A 12,340-nucleotide genomic window follows, 5' to 3' on the forward strand; every position below is an offset into this window, starting at 1 on the left:
CACATGACTCAATCCATTTCTTACTCATTCATTATTGAACAGTAAACTTGCAGTTATTAGGGGTAACAGTAGGGAAATAAACGATGAAAATCAAGCTGCACACATCATCTGATTTTTTTTGTTTTTTTTTTTTTTGTTTTTTGTTTTTGGTGGCCTCAAGTCCCTCTATTAACAATATACATTTTCTTTTTCTCATGGCATTATAAATCAATATGCCATCCATGAGAATCTTTCCTGATGTTTCCTCTCCCCTATATGGAGAAAGTTCCCATAATAATAAAATTAATCTAATGATCCCAGAGCATATTAAATACATTACAAACTTACCACACTGAAAATAAAAAGTTGAAATATAAGATTCACTAAAGCACATTTTTAAAAACATTTATTACTTTTTTACTGACATGTTACACCTTTCACTTGAAATTTTTCTGGAAATATTATTACAATACAAATATAAAACATCACTAGTATGGATGTCGTTTCAAACTTCAAGGCAAATGACATGGAAAAGGGAATAAATGCAAATTTTCTTACATAAAATATACATAAAGGAACAACATACACATTTCTAAATCTCATAAATAATTGCATGTTACAACACTACAAGGAGGAATGGAAGAACAACTTGTCCTGTAAGCTTCTGTCCCTGAGATTCAGTCTTACTAACATTAGGTCACAATACTAGGAGCTTACTTGGAATGTTTTTTTTTTTTCTTTCTCTTTCTGTCACAACCAATGTGAGATCATTTCTCATCACCAAACACTGCTCATCATTCTGATGTTTCTGATGCTTACTTATTCAGTATCAGGGAAGGAATCCATCAAGTTCAACACAATCTTGTACATTGGCATCACAGAGGTTCAGACAAGTTATGCTGAGCTTATTTTTATTTTAAAAGTTTCATTTTATTTTCGTAAAGTCAACAACTTTCCCATAGAGCTTTTGGCACACTCTATGTAATTCTAAATATTGAGAAGTGAGGATGGGCAGTAAAAAGCTCCTGGTTCCACCTACTTTAAGGCTTGTAGCTGTGCAGTCAAATTTAGAAATAAGGTAAAAAAAATATGAATAAGTAAAATAATATCTATCATATATTTAGTTTAAACAATTTTTTAAACTCATTTGCTTATCTAGCTGCTGTTTCAGCAGGGTGTGTGAACTGACACTTGACTTACCTAGTCATTGATTTGATGGTCTGATGCAGAGCATTGAATTATTGATGATATAGTAGTTCATTATGAAATTCAACAGATGGTGCCAGAAGGCTTCTTCATACTTAAAGAAAATTGCTTACAGTTCTATTCAGTATTTGGGGGCAGTATACTTGCTATATTTGAACATCGGATGCAGTTATACTAGCAATAATTCAATCAGAGAAAATGGCTGCGCACAAAGCTATAACCGAAGATATTCTATTGAATAGTGACTGTGAAGAAAACCGTACTACTATTGGAAGTTCATCCAATGATGCTAGCAATGTGGATACTTCATCTGTTAACAGTGATGTGAGTGAGCAAAATTTCAAGTGATGAAGCAAATGTAAGTATTGCAGGCGGGAGACGACCCAAGAAATCAAGACAAAAAGGAGAAAGTAGAGGAGTGGAAAATGAGTGATATTCCATGAAGAAAAAGAAACACAATTCTCCAGAATTCCTACAACAAATTTTCTTTTTGATTACAGTGATCTGGTGATATGATGCAGAAAAATATTGTAGATAAGTGTCTTTGACAAAGTGTGTGCAATGGATGAACAGGTATGCAAATAGTTGTTTGAACTTTGACAAGGCCTCACTTCCCTAGGTAAATTCCTCCTAACCCTATGAAACAAAACCCTTCAAGGCAGTGTCGAATTTGTGCAGCAAAAAAGAAAACCTCTCAATCAGGTAGGAGTGTGAAGTCTACATTGTAGATCTTCATATGCTGAAATGTTTCCAGATATACCACACTGACAGAAACCACTAGGTGAGTTTAAGGTATTCTCTACAGATTTTGGAGCACAATGTGCCAAAATTGCATTGTTATAATTCTTTGTGAATATTTCTGTAAAAGTTTTATTTTATTTGAGCCATTAGTTCCAGAGATATCAAAATGTTAGTGCAGTCATGCCTGGTTCTTATGAAAAACATAATTTCAATGCTCATTTCAAGGTTCTGAGCACAGATTTATATGGTAAGTGGATGAATTTTTTATTCATATAAAATTGGCACCTTTTAAGATAATTGCTTATCATTCATTAAAGTTCTTCTAAGTTCACAGAGAGGATAATTAGATATTTTGGACTCTGGTACAAGACATTTACATGACCTACAAGGTGGCACTTTTCGTCAAGGTCATCTTTCATACAGTCTATATTTTACAAGGATATAACATTTCTGCTTAGTTATTTTTTAGTCTTATACATTTTGTCTCTACAGAACTTTTATCACCATTTGGTGATCTCAAATTCTTGTTAATTTCATTGGCAGACTGCACAAGCATACACAAATCGTTAAGAAAACACTGTAAATTTTATTTCAGCCGTGATTGATGTATTGCATAAAATAACTCTTGTTAAAACACTGATTTGTCCTTAGAAGGCAACAAGTAAGCTTGGCTGAAGCAGGGGAGTCCGACATGTTCTAAACTGGTTTTCACCCTGCCTGGTGGCCACGATTATTGAGATGTCAAGTCAGATCCAACATCGTGGTTAGCCAGCTTGAGTCCCATTGGTGGTAAAAAAAAAGAAAAAAAAAAGAAAAAGGTCAACAACAGAATGTTGGCTGGCAGGGTGGGAGAGGTGGTGGTATACAATTTCTGATCTCTAGATTGCATGCCAAAAGCATGGATTCAATTCCAAACTTCTCCACATTGTTCATATGGTGATTCGTCCATTGAATGGGGATGTTAAGCAGTGAGCACATTCCTTGGTGTTATTCGACAGAAACAGGTTATGTGCTGACACTGGGTTTCAGCATTTCCCTTTGCCATCACCACCACCCAGACGCACAAGTCACCAATGGGCATCAAATAGAAAGAACTGCACCAGGCCACAAATCAATCAATCAATCAATCAATCAATCAATCAATCATCAATCAATCAACTGGTCTTCAGATAGCAGTAAAAGGAGAATGGAATAAACCTGATGTGATGCAGCCACAAACTTTGAATGAAATCATAGTCCACTATACTACCAACCCGTAAGAAACTGCTTTCCAAACTACAATGTTATAATGGACATAAAAAGTCCAAGTGTTCCTATTGGTTGCTGAAGTTGGCTGCACAACAAGCAGTTGAAAGTTCTCTAATTATAAAAGCAGAGAAAGTCAGTCTAATTTGTTTTGTGTATTGACCAAATCCTGAGATGATCTCATCCAGCCATGAGGTGCGAATGGAAGTGAACTGAAGATTAATGGAAGTAAATGCAGCAGGAGGTAGGATAGACCAAAATTCTCTACAAATATCATACAATATCTTGAGTTAGCAGAAGTAATTTATAACAGATTTCTTTGAGCGAATCAGATGTGCATTATATGTGGGACTAACAAATCCCAGGTGCCATGGCAACTGAAATTATGAGTCTGGGACCTGCATTTTTCTGAAGTTGGTATTCTCAGCTTTTACCTGCCAGTATATCTTATTTTTAAGTGTATGGATGGACTGAAAACAAATTATAATAAATTTGTTACCAGATAAAGTTGAAAGTTTCAAATTTACCTTGAATGTCAAATACTGTGTATTTAATTCTATTCAAATTGTGAGGGTAGAATTCAACAGTAGTACCAGTTCTTCTCTTCAAGATGATAAAGAAGTTTTGGTGTAAGATAGAGCAAAACACCAAGAGGAAAGGTTCCGGTTTCTCAAGAGCGAACATAGCATTGAAAAGTGCACCAGGGTATTTGATGCCTCACCTGGCCAGAAGGTAAGGAACTAGAGAATTTTGGAAGAAAGGAGATTGAAGCATTTTAAGATTTTTTTTTTTTTTTTTTTTTTTTTGTGGGTTCTACCATGGACTTTGAAAAAGTTAGACAAAGCACTTTACACAAATAATATGAATTCAAAGTGCCTGGCAAGGGGATGAAGCAAAATTACCAACAGAAGACAGATTTCCAATTATAGCAAGCTGTGTTGGTGTTATTTGCATCACATGTTTCTTGTGAGAAAGGGTTTAGTTTAAGGAACCTAATAAAGAAAAATTTAAGGTCATCAATGGGATCAAAAAGCATTAATAATTCAATGTTCATTGTTTATGTGCCGATCAGAGAATGTTCAACCATCCAGAACAGTAAAAATTTGTATTTCAGTATTCAAATTACAAAACATGTGCATGGACATAAAGCACACAAAACAAACACTGCAGCTTTGTAAAACTCCACTTGCATTGCCTTCATTTGCAGTAATCTTCGAGAGACAGCCTGTACACTAAAGTAAGCTTGTACTTTTTATACCAGTAACTATAGGTATAATTTAAGGCCAAAACATGCTAGTCTGGGCATCACACCTTCTTCATATTATTATGGTGCCTAGTTTTCATAATTTGCACGAAAATCAGAAGAATATTTTTCAAGCCCTGGTTATTTGAAGTGGTCCATGTCATTTGGTGGCAGACAGCACTGCAGTGAAAGCAGATATTCAACCTTGGTGGTTCAAGCTCAAAAAGATTCTGCAGAATACATAATTAGAAATACTCTTACTGAAAACCTCTTTGTGTAAATAGATCATAAATACATTTGGTCTTAACACAGTAGAATCCTCTGTTAGTGTTTATGTGGAGATTGTATTTTGTATCTAAGATCAATAAAAATGCTAAATTGTTATTTGGATTTCCTGCATTAAAAGAATGGTAAATTAATTGGTAAAAAATAAATAGATTTGGTGTATAATTTTCCAGTGGTATTGATATTCAGTTTTAGGGAGGTGTGATAGCATATTAGCTTAGTTGCAGGCTTTTCGTCTGAATAGCTGAGGTTCAAACACTGATCGATCTTGCAACGGAATATTCACCCAAAAAATCGCATGGCATCAGGAAGAGCATCCGATCTTAAATGCCCGGCCCAAACCAAAATGAACCAAGGTGGTTCCAGTTACCCCAGAAATAAGTGGGATAAGTTGAAGGAAGTATTGGTGTCCAATTTTAGGTGTTTACGAACCTGACAAATAATCTGCATTATTATAGTGATTGTACTGATGTGTGATAATTTGGAATTGCTGTTAGAAATAGCAAAAGATGTAAGGCATCTAATTCAATCCTAACCAAGGACAATCTATAATAATTTAGCTTCCCAGTATTAATATTAATAATAATAATAATATACTTGCGTTTTTTATTTGATGCCATTTAAGCTGCCTATGTGCCAATTTTTATGTACATTGTACTCTACAAGATGGCACAGAAACTAAAAAGTCTGTTGGATGATCTATGAATGAGTTTCAATAAATTTGCAATTTAAAAATCTTATGTTTAAATTGTTCCATATTGACTATGTATCACATGAATTTCCTATGAATGGATACAGTTATAAGGTTCCTCATTAGTCAATACAAATCAGGTCTTAAAGAACTTTCAAGAACTAATACAAGAAACAGTACACGTTTTGACCTTTATTTTCCTTTCTTCAGCTATAGAAATACATTATGATGATAAAACCAATACAGATGACACTAGTATTACAACATAACACTGAAAAGAACTTTTTTTAAAGTAGTCATGTTAAGAAGGTTGTTGTCCTAATTGTAAAAAGTTCCATTAAATATTAGCAATCAGACAAATAGAAAAATGGAACTGTTTACAATTAAGACAACAACCATTTTAATATGACTACTTTTTATGTAAGAAAGTTATTTTCAGTGTCATGCTGTAATATCAGAGTCATTTGTATTGGCCAAATCATTTACCATTTCTTTCTTGTACTAGTTCTTGAAGTTCTCTAAGACATTTGTATTGACAAAGGTGGAACCTCCTGTCAAATGGACTTTTTCCACCCTTCAAAAATCCAGCTTGTTGGAGGATCTGGATGCCAAAACTGTACCACTCTCCACAGAGGAAGCATCGCAGTACAAATGTCTCCGACTGAGCTTGGCTATAAGGAAGCCTCAAAGTACTGTACCGGTACCATCTCTTCAAAATCTATTTTGAATTTTCCTTCATTTAAGACAGTCCACAACTAAATGCACTATAAACTTTGCCTTTCATTTCGTTAGCACCTATGAGATAACAATAATATTTTTAAAATGTTCTCATGTTCAATTTTTAGAAGGTAGAAACCATCTAGGGTTTTGATGATGATGACTGTTGTTTTATGAGGTCAAACATCAAGGTCATCAGTTCTTGAGAAAGGTGTAAATCAACAATTCTATTGGACTTGAAAGTGGGAACAGCAGAAAACCACTTCAAGGACAGCAGACAAATAATATGTCTGCTGAGCCGCTGGATGCTTGTCATATTGGCTAGCACTTTCATCACACTGAGTTGGCAATTTATATCTACCAGAGTAGTTCAGCAAATAAAGTAATAGGCTACAGCTCTATGTAATAATTTACCTAACTGTAATGGTTACTTCTCAACAGTGAATATGTAAGCAATCAGAATAGCATCTCATTACCAGCCTGTCATAACAATACAAGTATGGCAAAGTTAGGGATGGAAAATATTTCTCATGTTTTCCAAACATGAATAATATGCATAACACATCACTATATACATATATATTTCTTCATACCATAGAACTAATGCATTTTTCAAGTTAATAATGAACAGGAGAGAAGATTTTATAGCATGTTGTGATTCATTTAAATACCACAATAGATATAGGTGAGGATGATGCATGAATATCGTATCTTAGATTTCTAATATTTTCATATGCGTGAACATTTGTCAGATTCCATCCCTAATGATTGTACATTGTATACTAAGATTTAAAATGCATGACTAAAAATGTTTATTCCAATGGGAATACATAGTAAAGGAATGAACTGCATTTTGTGAATATCAAACTACGGTTTCCATCTTCATCGACTTCCCAAGCTGTGTCCCTATCGTCATGTCGCTCACATCTTCAGAGTCGGAATCTGAACTTCCAGCTGAAGTACTTCCATCCTCCATATCCTGTAAACACACATATACTGTACTGTACTCAAGAATTTGCTGGATATGAACTAAATTAAATGGGGTCCTACAAAGAGAAGAACCTACCATTCACATTCTTTCAAGGTTAGGCCTGAGAAAAATACACCTGAAGGAATCTTAAGAAAAGAATATAATGCCAAAGTGGTGTTTTCAGGAACTAAATTCTGAATTTGGGCATTGTCATTATTCATATAAACTAAGAGTAGAAGTTATAAGAACAGAGACAGAGCAGTGACTTGTGCAGAAATGCTGTCAATAGCATAAAATATTCATTGGCTCACAATTTCTGGACTGGTGTAAGACAGAAAAGGCGCTATTACATTGTGACCCGAAAAGCCACTGCTCTCACCTGTCGATATTACTCACATCTTTGATTGCACTGTGCTGTCGTTTATGTCCCTGTCCGCCCATCGTCTCCATAGAGTTCAACAAGTCTGGATTACTTTCCAAAGTAGAGCACTGACTAGAAGGCGGATGGCTGTACTCGGAAGTATTCTCTTCATCAGATAAGTTACACTCAGAACTTAGAGCTGTGACTGAAGACTGCTTGATTCGACGTGATCTACAGCCTGGCCCGATAGGTCGCCGTGAAATGCTACAATCAAATTATGTTCAACAATGGTAAAACAGGGGCACCACCAGCAGTTAAGGTACAATTTTTTTTAACATGTTCCAAATCATCACATATATACAGTATATAGAGGGAGAGATATAGGAACAAGAAAAGGAACACACAATGGAATAAACACAATGACATGTCAGTGTGAAAAAAGGGAAGCATCAAAAAGAGGAGACAAAAACATAAATTTAAAAAAAAAAAGAACAACTCCACATCCATTTCTTCTCAACCCCCTGAAAAGTTTGTTTCTGCTTCCCAGCTTTATCAGGAGGGTGGCCATCACCTCTCATTTGAGAGCCCACCTTGACAGATTTTCATTCTTGATGCAGAAAGTATAGAGTAAGAAGAAAAAGCCATATAAACACAGGAAAATGGAAAAGATATAAGATAATAATAATGTTATTGTTTTTACAACCCACTAATTACATTTGCTGGTTTCATAGACGCTGATGTGCCAGAAGTTTGTCCTGCAAGAGTTCTTTATTGTGCAAGTAAATCTACCAACATGAGGCTGACATATTTGAGCACCTCCAAATACCACCGGACTGAGCCAGGATCAAACCTGCCCAGTTGGGCTCAGAAGGCCAGAAAGATATAAGATAAGGCAGAATACAGATAGTAAAAGACTAAGAACACAGGACAAACACACAAGGAGAAAACAATTCCATAAGGTCCATAAAAGTAATGGAAATGAATAAACAAATGTCAAATCAAGTTATATACTCTATCATAAGAGAGACAGAAAATATACTCTATCGTAAGAGAGACAGAAACATGAAAAGGAATACAAAATATGATAAACACAATAACAGGTCCCTTTTCCTGGAGTGATTCAACAGAGCTTGATAGCTGCAGTCGCTTAAGTGCGGCCAGTATCCAGTATTTGGGAGGTAGTGGGTTCGAACCCCACTGCCGACAGCCCTGAAGATGGTTTTCCGTTGTTTCTCATTTTCACACTAGGCACACTAGGCTGTACCTTAATAGGGATGTAGGCAGAGAAAGTTTGCGCCAGATAGCGCTCGTGTACTACTGGGTAAGCGCAAGGCGATCGTCTTATGTTTATCCCAGTCAGCTGCGAGTAATGTATAGAATGTGACCGACTTTTCTGAGCTAAAGCCGATTGTATCTTCTCTAGTTTTACTACACGACTATATTAATTAATTGTATAGGTATATCCCCTGGTATATTACGGACGATTTTCAGCGTTTAAGCCTTGAACAGCTGCAAAATGAGCTACGGACCAGAAACACTAAAACTAGCGGGAGGAAGGAAGAATTAGTACCGGTACAGCGGTAATTAGATAGGAGTCAGCATGCCTTTTCCTTAAGATAACAATTACTTGAGTATTGTACATTGATAAATATATAAATATACCTCCACAAGACGTAAATCATAAATAGATATTTAAACATCCACTTGCTCCCCTTGCTTACAGACTTCGATTCATGTATTTTTTAAGGTTGATGGTTTACATGAAACTGCAGATACAGCCTCTGTACACCACCAAAGGCATGTAAATATTCTTGAGTTTCCCAGTGCCGGTTCCTTTGAATATTTGACCATCAGCCATAAAGTGCAGATCACTATCACAAATTTGCATTTGATGGATTATTTCGCATTTAGAAAATCGGAAATAGATGGAATACCTGTTTCCAACTACAAATCATTGTGTTATGGTGGATACAGACTTTTCAGTGGAAAGTTTGTTTTGTTTATAAAAGGTTGAAATTCTAAAATGCAGTGCTGTGAAATCCGAGTACACAAAACATAAGACCTATGATATGAAGTTTATTTTAGGATTACCTCGTGATATTATAGGAGGGGAATGTGAACGTTTTGCTGGAGCAGGCCCCAAGGCATGTTGTAAGCATATTGCTGCTGTAAGCTACGCATTAGAGCACTTGCCCAAGACTGGCATTATTCAGTGTTCAGAAACATGCAGCCAAAATATATAAACCTTTCAGCATCACCCTACCAAACGGTTGAGGTCAGTTAGCCCTATGAAAGTGGAATGTTTGCCCTTGGAACAAGTGCCGACCTGAGTGGCTCAGACGATTAAGGCGCTGGCCTTCTAACCCCAACTTGGCAGGTTCGATCCTGGCTCACTCCGGTGGTATTTGAAGGTGCTCAAATACGACAGCCTCGTGTCGGTAGATTTACTGGCACGTAAAAGAACTGCGGGACTAAATTCCGGCACCTCGGCGTCTCCGAAGACCGTAAAAGTAGTTAGTGGGACGTAAAGCAATTATTATTATTATTATTATTATTATTATTATTATTATTATTATTATTATTATTATTATTATTATTATTATTACTTGGAACAAGTTTTGCTATGTATAATCTCAATTGCACCCATTATAACTCTAGTCGAGGGACATTTCTGTCTAAAAGCAAGGGGGCTGTTTTCAAGGATATTTTCTCTATCAGGCCAAATGTTCAACTCTTTAAATTGGCAGTACATGAAATTAAACCAAACATTACATTTCTCCCAACAGTAGTTTTATGGATTCCGAATTTAAGGCCTAGTTCTTTGTCAGATTTGTTGTCCTCAAGCTTCATAACAGTCAAGAAGAAACACAGTCTGGGTTCAGGAGGGAATATCTGTAAATTATACCTGTTTTCTCCCAGAACAGCAAACACCAAATTACGATGTTGGACGTCTACAAACCCTGTATAAAGCAATATGGCATCACGATTACGCATTGCTTGCTCAACAACCAAATTACCTGTAGAATATCTTGAGTGCTGGTCCTGTATAAAACAATATGGCATCACGATTACGCATTGCTTGCTCAATAACCAAATTACCTGTAGAATATCTTGAGTGCTGGTGTCTTCGAAAATGGGAGTCACAAATGTAACATTCACTTCTTCGGGTATATTCACGATTTCTTCCCGTACTTCAAGGGAGGTTATCTCTGCAAATTTTTGGTATATGGCCTCTTCACTGTTTTCGATGTGTTCGTGGTCGACGGAAAAAGCGATGGGACAGCGCCCGGTTTTAATCTTGCTCTTTCACCTTTAAATTCAAACGCATACATTCGGTGGTTGTTATCAAAATGCCTAATCAGTTTATCCGTAGAAAATAGGAATTATTCCCCTCCGTAAATCGCACTTGCCCAACAAAATTTTCGTGAAGTCACCGGGTTAAAAATAATGGGAACACCCTTTAATACTTTCGGTCAGATTCTTCTCACCGAAATTTTTTCCTTCTAATAGCATGTAACCATTTCTTCCTCATTTCTTTATTTTGTGGAAACTGGTGAAACGAAAATGGGCTTCCCTGATATTTTCAAAGAGGAACACTGCAACAGCTCGGCATAGTCACGAAAATAACAATTTAAGCAACTTAAATTTGTGGATATTTAGCGGCATGAGTACGCAGGAGACAAATGAAGAGCGCATTGCGCTTACCCAGTAAAACAGCAGTGCGCTCTATCGGTGCTAGTACCATACATCCCTATTAAAGCCACGGCCGCTTCCTTCCCATTCCTAGCCCTTTCCTGTCTCATCGTCGCCATAAGACCTATCTGTGTTGGTGCGACGTAAAGCAACTTACTTACAAAAAAAAAGAAAGAAAGATGCGATTTGATTTGACACTTGTTTATTGTTTTCCATTACTTTAAAATTCTAAATTGTATATACCGGTACTCTTTTGATATTATGCTAATTTATGTACAGTAATGCTTTTCAGTATCAACATATTATAAGCTTCAAGTTTTTCAGTCTGTCAAACACAAGATACAAATTTCTGAAACACTAGATTCTGGGAAATAACAGAAGAGAAAGACCAATAAAAAATTACATGGATGACATAAAGAGCAGGATGGATTTCAAGGGTTACGAAGAACTGAAAGGAGTGGGAGGGAATAGGTCAGGTGAAGACATTTTGTTATCTTGGAAGCTTGAACACTAACTCATTGGGCCCAAGGCGAGCATCTTGGTCAACAAAATGCTAGACCACGGAACTGTTCTGTTGTCTCACTTTACTACGTATTTCAACTTTTCCTCAACGGATGGCAGAGTGAGTTACATTTGTGATTTGTGTAGGGACTCTTCTTTTCCAATGTTATATGCTCTTTGCCAATATATATCGATAGTGTATTTGGTAATATTAATTTGAAGTGAGCTATCCCTAGACTTTGAGATTCACTCGTAAACAAGATGGTTGCCAATAAACGACTGGAACTTACCAATATATAACCCCTTTTAGAAGGTTTTGATGATTAGGAAAGTAATTATTTCAGTGAAATTAGTAGTGGTATTAGTAATAGTATGAGTAATACTCTTGATGAAGAAATTGATGTAGAAATCAAAGAGAAAGCTCAACAGGTGGATTGAGTATTGACCGTGATGCTAATAAAATAAAATGTATTTAATGTATTTCTCATTCAGCAGTTTTTGGTGTGAATGGCGTTTGTTTTCATGTATATTTAAATCCTTAATGCTCTTGTAAGTAAGAAATTTTTCATCATGTGAAGCATCACTATATTTCCATCAAAATATTCCCAGCCCCAATGCAGTTTCAAACCAACAAATACTGTATACAGGGTTTCAAAAGGGTAAGGGAACAGAAGTACGAATGAAGTTGGGAGAAAGATAATATTTACA

The 12,340-nt window shown here is 36.0% G+C and overlaps 1 protein-coding gene across 2 annotated transcripts in view; it reads right to left on the reverse strand.

Annotated features, from left to right (window-relative positions):
• Nucleotides 1-2,267: 2,267 nt before the first annotated feature.
• wnd (wallenda) overlaps nucleotides 2,268-12,340 on the reverse strand; it is a 314,722-nt gene continuing 304,649 nt past the window's right edge. For both annotated transcript variants that reach the window (XM_067147300.2, XM_067147299.2), the window contains exons 11-12: nucleotides 7,474-7,702; nucleotides 2,268-7,086 (exon numbers count right to left, since the gene is read on the reverse strand). In XM_067147300.2, the coding sequence (XP_067003401.2) occupies nucleotides 6,970-7,086; nucleotides 7,474-7,702 (346 nt within the window). In that variant the 3' untranslated portion in view covers nucleotides 2,268-6,969. The remainder of the gene's footprint in view (nucleotides 7,087-7,473; nucleotides 7,703-12,340) is intronic.

The sequence above is a fragment of the Anabrus simplex genome, chromosome 5, assembly GCF_040414725.1.
Source record: "Anabrus simplex isolate iqAnaSimp1 chromosome 5, ASM4041472v1, whole genome shotgun sequence".
Lineage (NCBI taxonomy): Eukaryota > Metazoa > Arthropoda > Insecta > Orthoptera > Tettigoniidae > Anabrus > Anabrus simplex.